General features: G+C 38.2%; 1 protein-coding gene across 1 annotated transcript in view; it reads right to left on the reverse strand.

The window, feature by feature from the left end:
• CCDC73 (coiled-coil domain containing 73) overlaps window positions 1–19,586 on the reverse strand; it is a 143,539-nt gene that overhangs the window by 71,492 nt on the left and 52,461 nt on the right. Inside the window, exons 4-7 of the mRNA XM_078148873.1 lie at window positions 17,689–17,760; window positions 12,815–12,886; window positions 10,831–10,866; window positions 3,646–3,720 (exon numbers count right to left, since the gene is read on the reverse strand). Coding sequence (XP_078004999.1) covers window positions 3,646–3,720; window positions 10,831–10,866; window positions 12,815–12,886; window positions 17,689–17,760 — 255 coding nt within the window. The remainder of the gene's footprint in view (window positions 1–3,645; window positions 3,721–10,830; window positions 10,867–12,814; window positions 12,887–17,688; window positions 17,761–19,586) is intronic.

Genomic DNA, 19,586 nt, shown 5'->3' on the forward strand with positions numbered 1-19,586 from the left:
TTCAAATTACTAGAAAATAACATTTCCATCTACTATAGTCGATTATGGTTTTTCTCATTCTTGCTTCTGGTATACAAAACTTACTATGATTCAGCTAAAATAGCTTAAAATAGTCAAAGTCCATTTTGGAGGTCCAGCAAGAAGAGAACTATAAAAGAACTTTGAGATAATTTTGTCTAATACCTTCATGTTACATATAAAGAAACTAAGGCTCAGAGAACTTAAGTGACTAGACCAAAAATTTACCAGTTACTTAGGAGAGCCCATGCTCAGGTATCCAGACTTTATTTTCTAAACTCACTCTTTTAACTGAAAAATTAAACTACTAAATGTAATTAAATTGCCACAATTCATATTGCACATAAAATACACCCTAAGACTCATGAAGTCATAGTTTAAACTACGTTTTTCACCCTTTCCTTATTTCCATGACCATTAAAAAGCACATCTTTTCTAAGTCACAAAATGTTAGGGCTCAAGACAATTCTGAAGGACTTAGGATGAAAGGGGCTGTCCATTTCCAGAGAAAGAACTGGTGAAGCCTGAATGTGGATCAAAAGTACTTTTTCTTTACCTTCTTTATTTTCTTGGGGGTTTTTTTGGTCTGTGTTTTATTTCACCACAGCATGACTTGCATGGAAATGTGTTTTGCATAACTACACATTTATAACCTATGTCAAATTGCTTGGCTTTTCAATGGCAGGGTCGGAGGGGGAGAATTTGGAACTCAAAATTTGAAAAAAAGAATGTTTAAATTGTTTTACATGTAATTGAGGGAAAGTAAGATATTAAATATATAAAATACGTGTGTGTGTGTGTGTGTGTGTGTGTGTGTGTGTGTGTGTGTATAAATGTTAGGGCTCTTCTTTTTTATTTCAGTTTCAGAAGTCATCAATGGCAAAGTATCAGAATCAAGAAATTGTGGAATGATGGAAGGAACACTAGGCTGGCACTCAGAAGACCTGAGTTCAAGTTCCATCTCCACCACTGCCTTTTTGGGCAAATCATTCAACCTCAGAATCTTCTTGCATAAAATGGGGGAAATCACATCTGTCCTATTTAGCTCATGAAGTTGTTATGAAGTTCAAATGAGATATCTGTAAAAGAACTATACAAATTCAGGATATCATTATTTTTCTTTTTGTTCAACAAATCTGGTTAGCTGAACAAAACTTAAGACATATGGCTTCTACCTCAGGTCACAGAATTTCAATTTATTGGTAATGCTATTTGATATCTGAGTCACTTGAATAGGGTTAAATCTCTTACCTAAATACAGCCCTTGGAATTCTACTCTTTACCTATCACTTCAGTTTCTGCACCACTATCAGATTCATCTCCCTAAAACGCTCCTTTACCTTTATCACCATTTGGCTCTAAAGCCTTTCGTGGCTCCCCACTATGCCTACAGAGTAATGCTCATGCTCCGTGACACTCTGGAAAGACTCCCAAGAGCTGGCCTTGAGTCCCTGCCCTGTTTCCTGCTGGCTGGGTGACCTGAGCCAAATCACATCATTTCCCTGGCATTCAGCAATCTCCTCTATAAAGTGGCTGATGAGGATGATCTCAAATCCTTCAGGTCTAGCTTCCTATGAACTTTCTTTTTCTAAGATACATTTGTATTAATGGCTTTTGTTTTCTACATCATCACAGTTTTCCCCAGTGTCCTTCTTCCTCTCCCTTCCATAGAACCATTCCAAATAATAATAGTATGTTTTTAAAGACAAAATAAAGAGAAAAAATCAACAAAACCAGTAAGTCATTGAAGAATTCTGAAAACATGTGCAATCTGCAACACTGGTGGCCCTCCCACCTCCATAAAGGGAGTATTATGGGTGTCATCCCCTATGTCTTTATTTGAATCATGCTTGATCTTTATAATTTTCCTACATTCACCTTTGTTTGAAAGCTGCCTCTGCTAAAAATTTTTGTCATGTTCCCCTCAAACCTCTTTCAAATATTTTAACATACTCAATACAATAAAACATAGCAACCAGTTATAGCTCACTTCTACCATGGTCATTTCTCCACACGTCAATACAAAGGTAAAATAAGGTATGGCTGAAGATGAAAAAGTAAGATTGCCATTCTGACCAATATCTGTGAAAGACTTTAATCCTTTAGAAATGACAGAACATTTCATTTGGAATCATGATTATAATAGTAATTAATTTGTAGAGTACTGACAAAGCTTTCTCCTCCTCTTCCTCTTTCTTTTTTCTCATCTTCCTTTACCTCCTCCTCCTTTCCCTATCTCATCCAGCAGACACTCACAGGACCCATGGTAACTGTGGAAGATTTGGCCTGGTCCACTTCTGCCCTGGATCGGTTCGCCCCTCCTTTGGCACCCCTTGCTCCCAGAGATTCGCCATATTGGTGACGGCCTTAGTGTAGACTCCCAATCAGATCAGTCCACTACAGCTCAGAACTCCTGAGCTTAAGTGATCCACCAGCCTCAGCCTTCCTGTAGCAGGGATTACGGGCTTGTACTACATATATCACAGCTAAGTCTTTTCAGGAAGAGTTAACAAAAAGCAGATAGTAATAAATCTCTCTCTCTCTCTTTTTTTTTTTAACACAATAGATACATTGAGGCAGAGCACAAAGCAAAACACGCAAATGAATCTAGTCTTCTCAAACTCCGCTCCTGTCTAAGCATTCCACGATCTAGCTGCACTGGGCTACTCCCTGTGTGTGCCTCACACCTGATACTCCATGTCTTTATACTGACTCTCTCCTATGCCTGGAATGCCCTCCCTCCTTTTCTTTTCCCTTGTTTTCTTCAAAACTCACCTCTAATCTCACTGTCTTCAAGAGGCCTTCCCTCGTCCCACTCCATACCTTCAACTGCTATTACCTTCCTTTCTGTGATTATCTTCTATGATTTACGTGTTTTCTCTCCCATTAGGATGTAAGCTCCTTGAAGTTTTGCTGTATACGCTACTGAGGAAATGTTTAAGAAATATAAAGGCACTTCAGACTTCTGGGTCTTGTGACCAACAAGATGGAGGACTAAACACTTTTTTTTTATTCTCAAAACCTCTCAAATCTCTACAAAATGGGAATTACGTGCAAGAGATAAAACAATTTCATTGTCTCCATAGTCTAAGACACCAAGAACCCTAATGAGATAACAACCTGATGAACTAACAGCTGAGATGACTAATCCTTAAATGGCTCATTCAGCAAACCCTCCCTTACCTGCCATCATACTTTGGGAAGGCTTACAAAAGAACTCAGCTCTGTACAGCCTCCCCATGCACCAAGGAAAGTAGAAAGCCTGCTCGGCCAGAGAGGGCAGCATGGCAGTACGTTATGCCATGAAAGTGGTCAGCTTGGAACAAAAGCAGGAGGACAGTGTGTGGGGGTGGGAGGTGGGAAGTGGTGGTCCAACAGGCCTGAATGATGGCATACATCTGAGGCCACTTCTGTCCCCCAAGAAGTCACCTGGGGCAGAGACTAAGGTCAGTGAAAAGTGAATTGCCCAGTGTGAGAAGAAGCTGGCACAGATTTAAGATCAAGCACTTCCTCCCATCTCTATTCCCCACTTCCCTGCCACAGCAGGAATGCCATTGAAGGGGAAGGAATCAGAAAGTGAGCAATAAGGAAATCAAAGGAAAAAAGACTGAAATTAAGTTACTTCACCTGTAATCCTTTCAATGTTTCCTTCAGTCCTTCTATTTCTTTTTCTTTTATTTCTGAAGCAAGTTGATATTGTCCCTTTAAATCAAAAGTTGATGTTCAAGTATAAACATAACAAAAACAGAAAAATCTAAGACTTTAAGACCAAAGGCCTACTTTAATACATTCTATTTAACAAAATAAACATTTATTTTTTCTTCTAATTTCTTTCCATTTTAAAATATTTTACCATTTTGGGTTTTGTTTTGTTTTGCTATAAAAACTGAAAGCATTTGTGTAGCTACAAATCATTTCATCAGTGAAATATGTCTACCTAAGAGTCAGTATGATAATTATACAAACAGGTATAATAGGAAGTAGTTCTAGATATATGAGTGACCAACATTCAAATGGAACTATGACCTCATTGACATGGCTATTTTCCTCCAACAAAGCAAACTATGATACATTTGTGCTGGCCCATCCTATATAACTCTTTGTGTCCTCCCATAAATTCAGAGGGTGCTCTGAGGACCACCCAAGGCATCTTTCTTGCCTTCTCTTGATATTTTGAGGACACCAGTGGAGTATGCATTGGTTATTTTTCATTCCTGCCATGTGACAAACTCATGATGCACCTCTCTGTAGTCTTCTGGTTGAAAGTTATTTTTAATTCTTCTTAGCCTGTCGTGTTCCATGGCAGAGAGTCATAATCTTTCTGGCTTTTATGTGAGAAAGGTATGGGTGAAAGAGCAAGAGGAAAGACAGGAACTGAGCTGAATAAGAGGAAATTTGGACTACTTAAGGCCAGAGATTGAATTGGAAAGAAGAATTTTGGGAAAAATTGATGAAAATTTGAAGGTAAAACATCTCCATGCCCATGTACCAATGTAGGTCTTACTTCTATCTTCTAGGAGAGGAAGTTTAAGTAGATGAAGAAAGGACAAGATCAAGCAGGATTGAAGAGTAAAGACCTAAAGAGAAAGACTGGGTGAGGGAAGAGAAGATAATTGGAAAGACAGGACAAGATAAATAAGAAAATTCTAACACAATGCAAATTAATAAATGGATTGGTATATGGGGCTGAAAACAGGCAGAAGGTTAGTACAAGATAGAAAAGTCATTCATGGGGCAACTAGGTGGTGCAGTGGATAGAGCTCTGGACTTGAAGTCAGGAGGACCTGAGCCCCAGACACTTAACACTTACTAGTTGTGTGACCCTGGGAAAGTCACTTCGCCCCGACTGCCTCACCAAAAAGAAAAAAAAAAGGTCATTCATTAATTCCAATGAATGCATTTTTAAAAATACCTTCTACTCTAAGAACTGTACCCTGGGATAGCAGCAGCTCTTAGTAAGAACAGCACACTGGGAAGTCAAACTTTGAACACAATATTCATAGATTAGATTTTAGCAAAGCATTTGACAAAATGTCTCTTGCATAGAAGACACATTCTTGTGGAGAAGAGAGAAAAATGCAGACCAGCGGATGATACAATAGATGGATTCAGAACTGGTTATATGGTGAGACTCAAAGAGTATTCATTAATGGTTTAATGTCAACTTGACAAGAGGTCTCCAATGGAGCACCCCAATGATCTGTCCTTGGCCCTTTAGTCTTAAACACTTTTATCAATTACTTGGATAAAGACACAAACGGCAGATGAGGCCAATAGCTAACACCTTACATGATAGTTGGGATTGAACAAGATCTTCACAGAATATTAGGTTGAATCCAATAATATAAAATTCAATACAGATAAATTAGAATCTTACACTTGCACTCAAAAAAATCAACTTTGCAAACATAAGATGGAAGAAACACAATTAAATAGCAGTTTCTCTGAAAAAAATCTAGGGCTTTTAGCAGACTGCAAACTCTATATGAGTAAGCACTGTGACAACAGCCAAGAACTTTGCAAATGGGGACATCGTTTTATGGTAGTTCCTCTATGCTCTCTGAGAAGGGGGGTGGCCCTTATAAAGGCTAAGCCATCACTTCGCGTCTTCTCGAGCAGATTGCATCCTCAACCATTTCCCTCTTCTCTCTCCCTATCAACTGGTTCCTTCCCTACTGTCTTCAAACATGCTCAAGTCACCCCTCCCCACAAAAATAGCCTTCTCTAGCTTCTGCAGTCTCCTCAAACTATCATCCTGTGTCACTTTTCCCTTTCATTGCCATAGAAAAGGTTGTCTGTACTAACTTCTTGTACTTCTCTTCTCACTCATTTCTCAACACTTTACAATCTGACTTTTGATATAATAACTCAATGGAAAGTGTTCTCTCCAAAGTTACTAATGATTTCTTAACTGCCAAATCTAATGGTCTTTTCTCAGAACTAAAGCTTCTCAGCCTATGTGACCACCCTCACCTCCTCATTATTCATCCCTCTGAGTTTTCATGATGCTATTCTTTGTCTACCTGTCTAACCACTCCTCAGTCTCCGTAGCTGGCTCATCTCGCAAACCTTCTGTGGATATTCCACAAAGTTCTTTCCTAGGTCATCTTTCTTTACTCGTCTCTCTCTCTCTCTCTCTCTGTAGATGACTCCCATATCCATATATACAACCCTTGTCTCTATGGCTTCTATAGGACATTTAAACTTGATGTCCCTGAGACATCTTGAACTCATGATCTTCCCCCTAAGCCCTCCCTTCATCCAAATTTCCCCACTTTTGTCAAAATGATTTTGTCATCTTTCCAGTGTCTCAAAATTATCCTGAACGCTTCATTTTTCCTCACCCCATATGCCCAATCAGTTGCCAAATCTTGCTGTTTCTACCTTCACAACATCTCTCATATCTGACCCTTTCTCTCTACTCACATAACTACTACTTTAGGTCAAACCTTCATTATCTCTCACCTAGATCACTGCAACAGCCTCTGCCTCAAGTCTTCCTGTACTCCAACTTATCCCACACACCACTCCCACAGTCATTATCCTTAAGTGCAGATCTGCCCATGAGGCTCCTGTACCCAACCAACTACAACAGCTTCCTATTGCCTCTAGAATAAAATATAAACTCCTTTGTTTAGCTTTCAAATCTCTATACAACATAGGCCCAACCTTCCTTTTCAGCTACACTGAACAGTATTCCCTCTCCCACATGCTGCAAACCACACTAGCCCTCTCTCTATGCTTCACTCAAGACACTCTATCTCCTTGCCTAATGGTTTTGCACTGGCCATCCCAGATGCCTGGAATTTACTCTCTTTTTACCTCTGCCTCATAGAGTGTCTCTCCCTCTAAGACACAGCTCAGACACCATCTTCTACATGAAGTCTTTCCTGATCCCTCCGCCACTGCTTTGGCCCCACTCCCAAACTTTGTTGTATTTAACTACATTGTATGTATTTGCATTTATTCTGTGATGTTATTTGGTGTTCACCATGTCCAATGCCTATCAATCCTTTTTCAAAGTAAGTACTTTTAATATATAGGCATTATGTTTTTATGTAGTCTACAAATCTGTGGCCTTTCTCATTTCTTATTCCCGGATCCATATTTCCTAACATTTTTTATTGACCTTGCCTATTACCACTATTTCATTAATGTTATTAAGTATCAAAGTATGTTACTTTAATTTGGAGGATTTTATCAAGCTCTGAATAGAATTTCTTTACATTCTTATCCTTTGCAATAGATGTTGGTGCATAAGCTACAATTCATTTTTGATAAATCAATCAACAAGCATTTATTAAATGTCTACTTTGTACTAAACACTATGCTAGGCACTGGGGATGCAAAAACAAACAGGAAACACTCCCTGCCTTTAAGAAGTATACAATCTAGTCAGGGGAGACAACATCTACATATATACGCATGTTGTTGTTCAGATGTTTCAGTCACACCTTATGCTTCGTGATCCTATTTGGGGTTTTCTTTGCAGATACTGGAGTGGTTTACCATTTCCTTCCTTAGCTCGTTTTATGGATGAGAAAACTAAGGCAAACAAGAGTTAAGTGACTTGCCCAGGGTCACACAGTTCATAAGTGTCTGAGGCTCGATTTGAACTAAGGAAGATGAGTTTTCCCTACTTCAGGCCTGGCACTCCATCAACTCGTTGCTCTGATGTGTATGTACGTATTTTGTATTTAAAAACAGATATAGAGTCGTTTTAGGGGGAAGGCACTAACAACTGGGGAATTAAGAAAGACTAGTAGAAGACAGTGATTGATCCATACCTTAAAGGAAACTAGGTACTGTAAGAAATGGGAACAGCCAATGCAAAGGCACAGAGGTGGGAGAGGGACTACTGCATATGAGAGACAATAATAAGGCCAATTTGACTGGACTGCAGTGTGTATCAAGGAGTGCAATATGCAATAAGGGCAGTAAGATAGATTGGAGTCTGGTTGTGAAGGGTTTTAAAAGCCAAACAGAGGTGTTTATACTTGATCCTGGAGATAATGGAGAGACACCTAACTTACCAAAAAGGGGAGTGAGGTAGTCAGATAAACATTTTAGGAAAATCAGTTTCACAAAGGTAGGAAGGATAATTTGGAGAAGAAAGAGACTTGAGGCAGGGTGACTAATTAGGAGGCAATTACAACAGTTCAGGTGAGAAGTGATAAGGGCCTTAACTAAAGCGCTGGTTATGTGAGTGAAGAGAAGAGGTGAGGGACAGCTAGGCGGTGCAGTGGATAGAACTGCACCTCAGTAGAACCTGAGTTCAAATCCAGCCTCAGACACGAAACACTTACTAGGTGTGTGACCCTGGGCAAGTTACTTAACCCCCACTGCCCAACAAAAAAAAAAGAGAGAGAGAGAGAAGATGTGAGATGGAAGAGATGTTGTAGGTACAGAAATACACAATGTGGCAATTGATTAGACATGTGGACTGAGTAAGAGTAAGGAGTCAAGGATGATCCTAAGGTTGTAAAGTCAGTAACCAGAAGGATAATGGTGCCTTTGAAAGAAACAGGAAAGTTCAGAAGAGAGGTGGATTTGGAAAAATAGACAATGAGTTGCATTTCAGACATATTGAATCTGAGATGTATATGCAGCATCCAGCTTGAAAATTATTTTGTAAATACTCATCATGAACACTGTTAATAGAAAAAATGTTCAATGAAATTCTTTCTTGTTCAGCCTTTAAAAATATAATAAAGCCAACTCTTTTATCTGCCTCTCCAAGGAGACTCTGATCTATCCTTCCACTAAACTTCAACTTTCTTTGGTCTTCTGGTTTCGTTTCTAATCAAAATTTCAATATGATTTTTTTCATTGTTGGTTGCTGGACAAGTGAAACTTGGCCTTCTAAGACTTCCTAGAAGTGGCAGAAGTCAAGAATTCTAGAGGCTCAACTAAGCATACATTTTTTCAGAGTCATCAGGTATCCATACTCCTTTGCCCTTGAAGAGATGTCCAGTTAGGGTTTTCTTGGCCATATGGGTAAAAAAGAGAGAGAAGCCAACATGTAAATTCCATATTGAGTTGTCCTTATCAGTAGCTAAAACAACCTGTGTCACTGCCTTGACAGGTACAATAACAGAAGAGTGGAATGAGAATGGAAATTAGCTTAGGCTCCCAAATGGAATCCAAGTAGCTGGGTCCAGGACTCTGGTGAATGACAGTAACCAAGAGGAGACCCAGGGTTATGAGGTGCAACCCGGAGTGAAGGAGACTAGCAGCTGCCAGGAACACAGCCATCAATCAAATCAAGCAAAATTATATGCCACTCTTTTCTTGTTCCTCTACTTACTAAACACATACTGAAGAAATTTACTTTGAGTTCCAAAACTTATCTAATCTTTTCCCTTTAAGCCCCCCAACCCAAATCTGGCAGAAAAGGTAGAGGAAAGAGAAACAACTCAAGCTCTCGAGATCCTACAACTTGCCACCTGACAGCCTTCTGGGTTTTACTGCTTGCTTGGCTTTCTATGCCACCTGATGGTTTTAATAAATCCTGTGGCCATTAAGAGCAAACTGTCAAATCTCTGACTTGGGGAGCTGTGATTGAGAGAAAGAGGAAGGAGGAGGGAAGGAGTGACATATCCAGTGTCCAAGTAGAAGGCTCAACAAGTAGAGAGGAAAGAGATTTTCTATTTTTTAGTTACTTTGGGGCATAGTCCAGCCCATATCAATAGAACTTTACTGAACCTAAAAACCAGCTTAGTGTCAGCGGGGCTTCCCTATAGTCAATGAGGTCTGGAGAGAGGAAGAGAGAATACAGAGGCGGCCAAAGCACCATCTGGTGGCCAAGCCATACACTACAATTTCATGACAGCCTGCTGCTTGCTCTCCTGAATGGCAAAAAGCAGTAGCAGAAGCAGCTAAGGCCAGCCAGAACAATAAACTGCTACAAGCACCTCTCATATTTGCCACCTAAACCTATTGTCACACAAGATCCCCAAATCTGGAGCACCAACAACTAAATTAAAGTTCATAGATGACATGAAAACTGTGATTCTTTGTTCCCTCTGCCCCCTTTTCTGCCACCACTATTGCTGAAGCAGAGAGTGCCACACAGCATCGAAGTCCATTTTACAATTTTTCTTTGTTTTATGGTTTGCTATGGCTAAAGAATCCATTACCAAGTAAGCCAGCCTATTGGTAATAGGCCTCTGCATACTCAGGCTGGTTCTCAGGAAGCAGACTGTACTCAATGTTCCTGCTCCTGCTCAATCTGTTACTGTACTCAAAGTCTTCCCAGAGCTCATCATCACCTGGCAATGCCTTCGAGAACACAGGGTGAACCTGACACAATAATACAGTACAGGAGTAGGACTTTGTGGAGGGGACCCATAATACCCATTTATAATAAGCAATATAACAAATAACCTACAGTTACAAGAAGACAGCATCTTTTTAAAAAGAAGGTCTTCATGCTAAAAATCACAAGGTCTCTAAATTCTAGTAAGTCTAAAATGGATGTTCTCTACTACAATCAAAAACTAATAGCTTGTGAATTACTCATTTTGCATATATTAGCCACAGAAAATAATTAATCCCAGGTGAACAGTCTCCACCTACCTAGCACACTTCTGGGCCACGTCCTCCCGCTTCTAGTTGGTATATTCTTAATTAGGCTAATATTAAAATTAGTTTGTGTAAGTCTACCATATTTAAAAAGGTAAATCTTGTGGAGGAAGTAATTACAGAGTACATTCAATAGTAAATACAGAATATTTTTAGATTTCTCTACCATCATTTGATAATTAATTCTCAATTATATTGTGAATTATTAATAAGAATGAATATAAATACCTTTTCTTCTTCCATAGCACACATCCTTGTTTGCAACTTGATAAACAATAAAAAATTTAAAAATACAAAATAACATACCAATTAGATAATATGTTCTAATCAATAAAATAAATGTACATTTCTATCATAATGTATATTATATTCATAAAATCATAGAATTTTCTAGCTGAAAGTTCCCTTAATTACCCTCTAGCCTAACGATCTTATTTTATAAAGGTGAAAATTAAATCCTAAAGAGATGAAATAGAGATGAAGAGGGAAAGGCTTGAAAAAACATTTTTTAAAAATGTACCCTTTTCCTATCAGGGCCCTGGGAGACAAAGCCCCACCTTCAAGTTCCAAACCTGACACTAACTAGCAGTGTGATCTGGCTCCTTAACCCATCTGGGCTTCCAGATCTGAAATCCTCTGGTTCTGTAACTTTCCTAGCAGGACTCTTTTCTGCTCTCCAGTCCCCAGAGTCCATAAGTTGCTTTCTGGCAGCCCAAAGCCTCTTTCCATAGCATTTCAACTAGGTTCTCGCTAAGCCCACCATCCTCCCAAATTGGCCTATCCTCCAAAAATAAACTCAGATTCACTTGGTTAGGTTGACCTCAGCTGGGAATAACGAAGAAAGATATGGGGATAAAGGAATTCACACAAAGGGTGTGATTAATATATTCAAGGCTTCGGTCATGAAAGCAGTAGTAGTTTAAAAGAGAAACTTGGTAAAAATCTAAATGAATCTTTAGTTGGTAGATTATTGGGGGGGGGAGACTTTTTAAATAAGAAGTCCTTCCAAGTATGCCTAGCCTACTCCCAAAATTCTTTCCAATTAGATATTTAAGATATATAGATAGATGTACATATAGCATTTACAGGTATGTGTGTGCATGTGATGTATATACATCTCTGTGTGTGTGTATATATGTGTGTGTGTATGTGTGTGTGTGTTTTTACACATAGTAATATATCTCCATATCCCTTTTACACATATGTTATATATGCATATATATAATATGTATGTATATGTGTGGGGAAAGGATATGGATATACAGATGTGTGTGTATGGAGTGTCTTTGTTGTAGGTGGAGACAGGGATAAAAGGAAGAAGAAGAGAATACATAAATTTGGGAGAAAGCCTGCAAGAGGCATCCTCTTTTCTCCAGGGCACACTGACTTAAGACTGTATGTTCAGGCATTTTTCAGTCATATCCAACTTTTCATGGGCAAAAATAGTAGAGTGGTTTGCCATTTCCTCCTCCAGTTCATTTTACAGATGAGGAAACTGAGGCAAATGAGGTTAAGTGAGTGAACCCGGGTCACACAGTTCCGTGTCTGAGGCTGGATTCAAATTCAGGAAGATGAGTCTTCCTGACTCCAGCCTAGCTTCTCCACTGTGCCACCTAAGCCTGTGTAGAAACATTATAGAAATAATTAGGGGATGAAAGGAAATGTTGAGAAGTCACAGAAGCTAGAACTCTGAAATCCCAAATACCTAAAGGCTATAGTGATTCAGTTCTTTAAAACTGTTTTCTTAAACAGGTATCTGTCCTCCTGACAGTTCTTTCTTATTACGAACTGCTCAATTGAGAACCTACTTTGTAGTAATCACATCCCCTGAACTTTAACATCACTATCACCTCATTAACTGCCCCTAACTTCTCAATACTCTAGAAATTTTGCTACAGTTTTCCATTTTATGTATATGAGCAGGGGCAATGTGCCAGAACCCATAGGGTAAAAGGCAAAAAGTTTTCAAACAAATTACTTAAGTCATTCAGGACAGAGGAGTACTTCTAGGTATTTTGAAAAGATGATTGCACAATACCTCAATATAATTCAATCTATTATAGTTACCAAAAACTTCACCATTGAGATTTATACCCATTTCCTTTTCTTCTCTCTTTAGGAAAGATGCAGACTAGTGGTGAATAAGACCTCCTTAAAGAAGTAAAGATTAAATGTTAAAAGTAGAGCTTTTTTTCTATCTTTACTGAATTACCTGCTTTTTAAAAAGTGTCATAGCTTCTTTATGCTGCTTTGTTAATGTTTCTTTCTGATGTTGAAGATTTTCCTGTTTTTAAATGAAAACATATTAAAAGAAAATCTCAAAAAGAATTAGATATTATTTTATTTCTTAAGTTTCATATGTTTGAAATTTAAAGAAAAGTTAAATATTTCACCTGTATCCTCTCCTTCTCTTGCAAAAATTAACTTTATGATTAGCAGTGTCTACTACACAGTAAGCTCTTTAAAATGCTTGGTGACTGTATCAGGTTTTAGATTTATTGATTCTTCTGAAATCAACATAAATTATTTTTGATATCACTTTCTTCTCCTTCATAATATGTGCCATTATTCTGGCTTAGAAAATTGGACATAGCTCCCTCCAGAGCTTCCTTCAGGAAAAGAGCTGTTAATTAATGGTCACTGAAGAGAATAATCTTATTAATTAAGTATACTACATTTGCGGACTCCCAGAAGACAAGATTTAAAAAATGAACTTAGCAATTCATATTGTAATATGTTTCAATGAATTTGTTGGACTAGCCAATAAATGTAATTTGAATATCACTTAAATAAACATACAAATATAATAAATGTCTATCTGACCTTTGGTTTCTTAATTTTTTAAGCAAAATGTCAGGTTCTTTCAAAAATTATTTCAGCTGAATGTACCAAAAATATAGGCAGTTCTTTTAGACAAAGCAATTACTTTACTATGGTGTAATTCAAAAGCTTTGGTTTGAAACCTGGCTCTGCTACTTACTAACAGCACAAACTTGAGAAAGTCACTTTGGGCCTCTCCAGGCCTCAGTTTCCACTATCTAAAATGAGGAAATGGTTGGCACTCTTTATTACTGGTTCTTTGGAATCATGGTTAGTCATTGATTTGATCAGAGTTCTTAACTCTTAGTTGTTTGTTTTTAGAATGTTATTATTATATTATAAATTGTTTTCCTGCTTCTGTTTACTTTACTCTGCATCGTGATGTTCATACAATTCTTCCCAGGTTCACTTCTTACAGTACAACAGAAAAGACATAATGGACTAAATGTGCAATGAGACATATTTTTGGACATGGGAATTTGTTTTGCTTGATTATGAATATTTGTCATAAGGGTCTTGTTTTTCTTGTAGTTTTTGGTGGATGCGAGAAGGAAGTAGATAGATAAAATTGCTTGTTCATTTAAAAAAAGATTTAATTTTTAAAAAGAAAGAGGGAAAAATAAAATGGGGGTATGGGATGGACTGGATGATCTATAAAGTTCTTTCCAGAGCAAAGTCCTAGATGACCTTTCATGATATCAATGAAGTGATTCAGATCTTTAAGAACACGAAACCCAACCCTTTTCATTTTACAGATAAGGGAATGGAGGCCTAGAGAAGTTCAGTAATTCGAACAAGGTAATACATTGCAGGACAAAGATTTGAACAAAAGTCCTCTCACTCCAAATCAATGCTCTGTTCCCTGCACTCTGCTGTGTCTGACCTACTATGTGGAACTCATGTCCCTACCTGTCCAGTCAATCAGTCAACAAGCATTTATTAAGTGTTTACTATGTGCCAGGCACTGTGTTAAGTACCAAAGATACAAAGAAAGGCAAAAACACTGTCTGCCTTCAAGTAGCTTACATTCTGATGGAGGAGACAATATGAAAATAACAATCTATGTACAAGATATAGAGGGTAATCTCAGAGGGAAGGCACTAGCAATTGGGAAGAGGTGAGGAGGCTGGAATGCCTCCTGCAGAAGGTGGGAATGGAGCTGAGTTTAGAAGGCAGGGACGTTGGAAACAGAGGAAAGGAGGGAGAACTAGCTGTGGAGAATAGCCAGTGCAAAGGTATGGAGATGGGAGAGGAAAGAAGTAAGCCGGTGGAGCTGAATCATGGAATATGTAGAAGACTCTAATGGTAGGCAGGGGCCATGCTGTGAAGGGATTTAAAAGTCAAACAGAGAATTTTATATTTGATCTTGGAGGTAAGAGGGGGCCACTGGAATGTACTGAGTTGGGTGGTGATACAGTCATACTTGCATATTAGGAAGATTACTTGAGTGGAGAGAGATTTAAAGCATGGAGACCTACCTGAAGGCATGAGGACAGGAGAGCCTGATTTGAGTGGTAGCTGTGTGAACAAGAAGAGAAGAGGACATGTATAAGAGATGTTGTGATGACAGAGACAAGACTTAGTAAGAGACTGGCTATATGGAATGAGTCTAAGAAAGAAGTCTAGCTGATACTCAGGCTGTGAGCCTGGGTGACCAGGAGTATGGTGCTGCCCTCATAGTACTAGCAAAGGTGGGAAGAGTATGATGGGGTGTGGCCCAAGTTGAGGTCTTTGCCCCTTGCCCCAAAGGGAATGTGGCTCCCAGTTTAGGTTCCTTATCTCCTTATTGAAAGCCTTAGCCCCACCTTTTTGATTTCATTATCTATTCCCATTGTCTACTCAATCTCTCAGATCTTCCAATCAGAATTCTCATCCACACCCTTTTCCCAGACCCTCCCCTGATTACCCAGAGTCATTTTAGTATATAAGATCTCCCCTGACCCTTATTAGGGCCGGAGAATCTCAAGCCCAAAAGGCTGAGACTTTCTCATGCCTGCCCATCCTTACAGGCATCACCTGGCCTGTGTTTTATTACTAATAAACTTTTCCTGTGGCTGGAAGAAGATTTGAGTTGAATTCTTTCAGGCAGGGCCCGGTAATGTGATCTTGGGGTTCCCAGCACCCCAAAACCTCTAGACCTCTTCAAGTAGAGGGCTCTGGAGTAATGATAATGAGTTTAGGATCTGCCCAGTTTAAGATGCCAAAGAGAATTTGGTGAAGCAAGAATGGAGCTCAGGAGAGAGGCTAGGTATTTAGAATTGGGGATCATCTGCACAGAAATGATAACTGAACTCATGGGAGCTGAGGAGATCACCAAGGGAAATAAAGAAAGGGAGAAGAAAATAGGGCCCAGGACAGAGCTTTAGGCTACGCAGTGTGATCTGGATGAACAATCAGGAAAGGAGAATGGAAAGGTGTAGTCAGACAGGTAGGAGAAGAAACAAGAGAAAAGTATCATGAAAATCTCCAGGGGTAGGGAAACCTGCAGCCTCAAGGCCACATATGGCCCTCTAAGAACTCCAGTGCAGCCCTTTGACTGAATCCGAACTTCACAAAACAAATCCTCTTAATAAAAGGATTTGTTCTGTAAAACTTGAACTCAGTCAAAAGGCCACACCCAAGGACCTAGAAGGCCACATGTGGCCTCAAGGCTCCAGGTTCCCCACCCCTGAGATCATTAGTTTAGCAATTAAGAGATTTTGGACAGAGCAGTTTGGTTGAATGATGAAATCAGAAGTCAGATTGCGGAGGGTTTCAAATGAAGTAAGAGGAGCCTAAGTGGAGACACCAATATAGACAAGTTTTTCATGGAGTTTAGGGGAAAGAAGAAGAGAGACAGAACAATGGCTAGCAGCAATGGCACATAGAAGTTTTTTAAAGATGGGAGAGACCTGACATGTTGTTAGCCAACAGGGAAGAAATAAGTAGACAGGCAGAAATTAAAGATTATCAAGAGAGTAAAGATGATAGAGGGGGCAATCTGCTGGAGACAGAAAGGATGGGACTAAAGATACAAGTAAATATGCTTTCCTTGGCAAGGAGAATGTCCACTTCTTCATGAGTGACAAGGGTAAAGGGTACAGGAAGATGTCTGAGTGATGAGAGATGAGGAGGGAGGAAGAAGAAGGAGCTCTGATTCCTGTGTGGAGAGCATTAAATATAAACCAGAGTGTTGATGAGAGATAGAAAATGAAGTCTAGCTTTAGGACCTATAATGGGCAAGAATAATTCATTTTATAAAGGAAGAGTATCAGTATCAAAATGATAAAATCAGACCATATGCTTAGTTGGGGTAAGGAGGGGAGCACCTGAAAAAATACTGTCTGGATACCTGCAAAGTAGAAGTTTCCATAGAGCATTAAAGAAGAAAATATGTTGAAGTGAAAAAACATGAATATTTAACTAGAAAATATAAAAATAATTTCTCTAGATTAAAAAAAAACACACATCTTGACTATCAAAAACGAGTCAGAGTGCCATCTAATGATGAAGCTCTCAATCAGCAGACACATGGTCCTTGGGTCTAGAGAGAGGGAATGAATCATTGTAATTTAATCTATACAACATCATTATTTTAAATTTATAGTGTTTTACAGCATAATAAATATTGATTTCACATTATTTTATTTGGTCGGTTGTGAGGTAAAGCAAATCAGGTATTGCTTATTTTGGAAATAAGATAAGTGATATTCAGGGGCTAAAGTGATTTACCTATGGTTAATAAGCTAATTAGCGTCTGAGTCAAGACTTGAACAAGACCTACTCCCACTGCACCACAAATGGCCTCAAGGAAAGCATGATTCTGGTACTAAAGGCACACTACAGTTTACAGAAACATCAGCACAGATTTAGAGCTAGAAGGGAACTACGAATCCAAATCTCTCATTTTATAGTTGAGGAAACTGAGGCTCAAAGAGGTTAAGTGAATTAACCAAGGTCACACAAAGGAGTAAATGTCCACGACAGGAATTGAACCCAGAGCCATAGGTGTTTTCAGTGTACCAAACTGTAACCTTATTTCTTTAGAACAAAACCTAATCATTTCCAGACCCTGAAACTGAAAGCTTAGGCTAATTTTCATAGTACTTTTAGGCTTTTGTCAGTTAAAATCTGAGAACTTAGGGAAGGCTTGCTCTAAGTTTTTTATTTTCATGACATGATAATTCTTAATATATTTTCAAATGTAAAATCCCAAATTCTTAATAAGCATCAGATTTCATCTGAAATTTAAGTCTAAAAATCCAAACTGGATAGAAAAATACCCACCTTTTGCCACTGAAGTTCTTGCTTTTCTACAATTATCTTCCTAATCTGCTCTTCATACTGAATTTCTGCTTCCTAGTTTTAAAAAATGAAAAAGTTAGCTACTAATTAAAACCTAAAAGCACACAAATGATCACTAATAATAAGAGAAATGCAAGTCAAAACAATTCTGAGGTTTCAAATTCTACCAGCAATTGGCAAAGCTAAGAAAAGATGGGAATACACAATTGATAAATGGTCAAAGGATATGAACAGGCAGTTCTCAGATCAAGAAATTAAAGCTATCTATAGTCATATGAAAAAATGCTCTAAATCACTGTTGATTAGAGAAATGAAAATCAAAACAACTCTGAGGTACCACATCACACCTATCAGATTGGCTAACATGACAAAACAGGAAAATGACAGATGCTGAAGAAGATATGGGAAAATTGAAACACTAATGCATTGTTGGTGGAGCTGTGAAATAATCCAACCATTCTGGAGAACAATTTGGAACTATGCCCAAAGGGCTATAAAAATGTGCATACTCTTTGACCCAGCAATAGCACTTCTAGGTCTGTATCCCAAAGAGATCATACAAATGGGAAAAGGACCCACATACACAAAAAATATTTATAGCAGCTCTTTTTGTGGTGGCAAAGAATTGAAAATTGAAGAGATGCCCATCAGTTGGGGAATGGCTGAACAAATTGTGGTATATGAATGTAATGGAATACTATTGTGCTATAAGAAATGATGAGCAGGCAGACTTCAGAAAAACCTGGAAAGACCTGAATGAACTGATGCTGAGTGAAATGAGCAGAACCAGAAGAACATTGTACACAGTAACAGCCACACTGTGTGATGACTAACTTTGATAGACTCATCTCTTCTCAGCAATGCAAGGATCCAAAACAACTCCAAAGGAGTCATGATGTAAAATGCTGTTCACATCCAGAAAAAAAAAGTATGGAGTCTGAATGCAGATCAAAGCATATTATTTACTCTCTTTCTTCTTTCTTGCAGTTTCTCCCATTGCTTCTAATTTTTCTTTATAACATTACTAATGTGAAAATAATTTCAATATGAACATATATGTAGAGCCTATATCAAATTGCATGTTGTCTTGGGGTGGGAAGAGGGGAGAGATGAGAAAATTTGGAACTCAGAATCTTATGGAAGTGAATGTCAAAAACTAAAAACAAATAAATTTTTTATAAAAGAAAAAAAAGATGGGAATAGCCAGTGTTAAAGGGGTTGTGGTTTTGTACCTTTTGTGCCATACTGTTAATTCTCCTAAGTCTCCCCTCTACGGCTCTTATTTTTTTTTCCAGTTCTTTCAGAGAAGCATGGAAAGACTTACACGAACTTATGCAAAATAAAGTAATAGAGCCAAGAAAACAATCAACTATAATGCAATACTGTCCACAGAAAAAAGAATAACCACAAAATAAGTGAAATGAATTTTGCAAAATGACAAAGAACAAGTTTGACTCCCAAAAAAGAGATAGGAGAAGACACCTCCCTTCACTCCTTTGCAGGCATGAGGAGTCCACAGGTGTAGATCACTGAATATAATCTCAGATGTTTTTATGTACTGATCAGTTTTATTGACTTTTTTCGTCTCATTCCTTTTTCTTTTTTCCTTTTTTAAAAAATATTTGTTATGAGGGATAATTTTGGAAGAGAGGCAATGTCAAAAAACAAAAATATCATTTAAATTAATTTTTTAAAAGCATATGAATACTAAATCAGCATAATTATAATAGCTTATATTTATAATGACATATCCTGGTTTACAAAGAATTTTGCTAACAATCTGTGAAGCAGGTAGAATAAATATTCTCAATTTATAGATGAGGAAATTGAGTTTCAGAAAAGTTAAACAACTGCCAAAGCTGAGAACAATCTCTGTTTTC

Source organism: Phascolarctos cinereus, unplaced genomic scaffold (assembly GCF_003287225.1).
Source record: "Phascolarctos cinereus isolate Bilbo 61053 unplaced genomic scaffold, phaCin_HiC Scaffold_9;HRSCAF=440, whole genome shotgun sequence".
Classification (NCBI taxonomy): Eukaryota; Metazoa; Chordata; class Mammalia; order Diprotodontia; family Phascolarctidae; genus Phascolarctos; species Phascolarctos cinereus.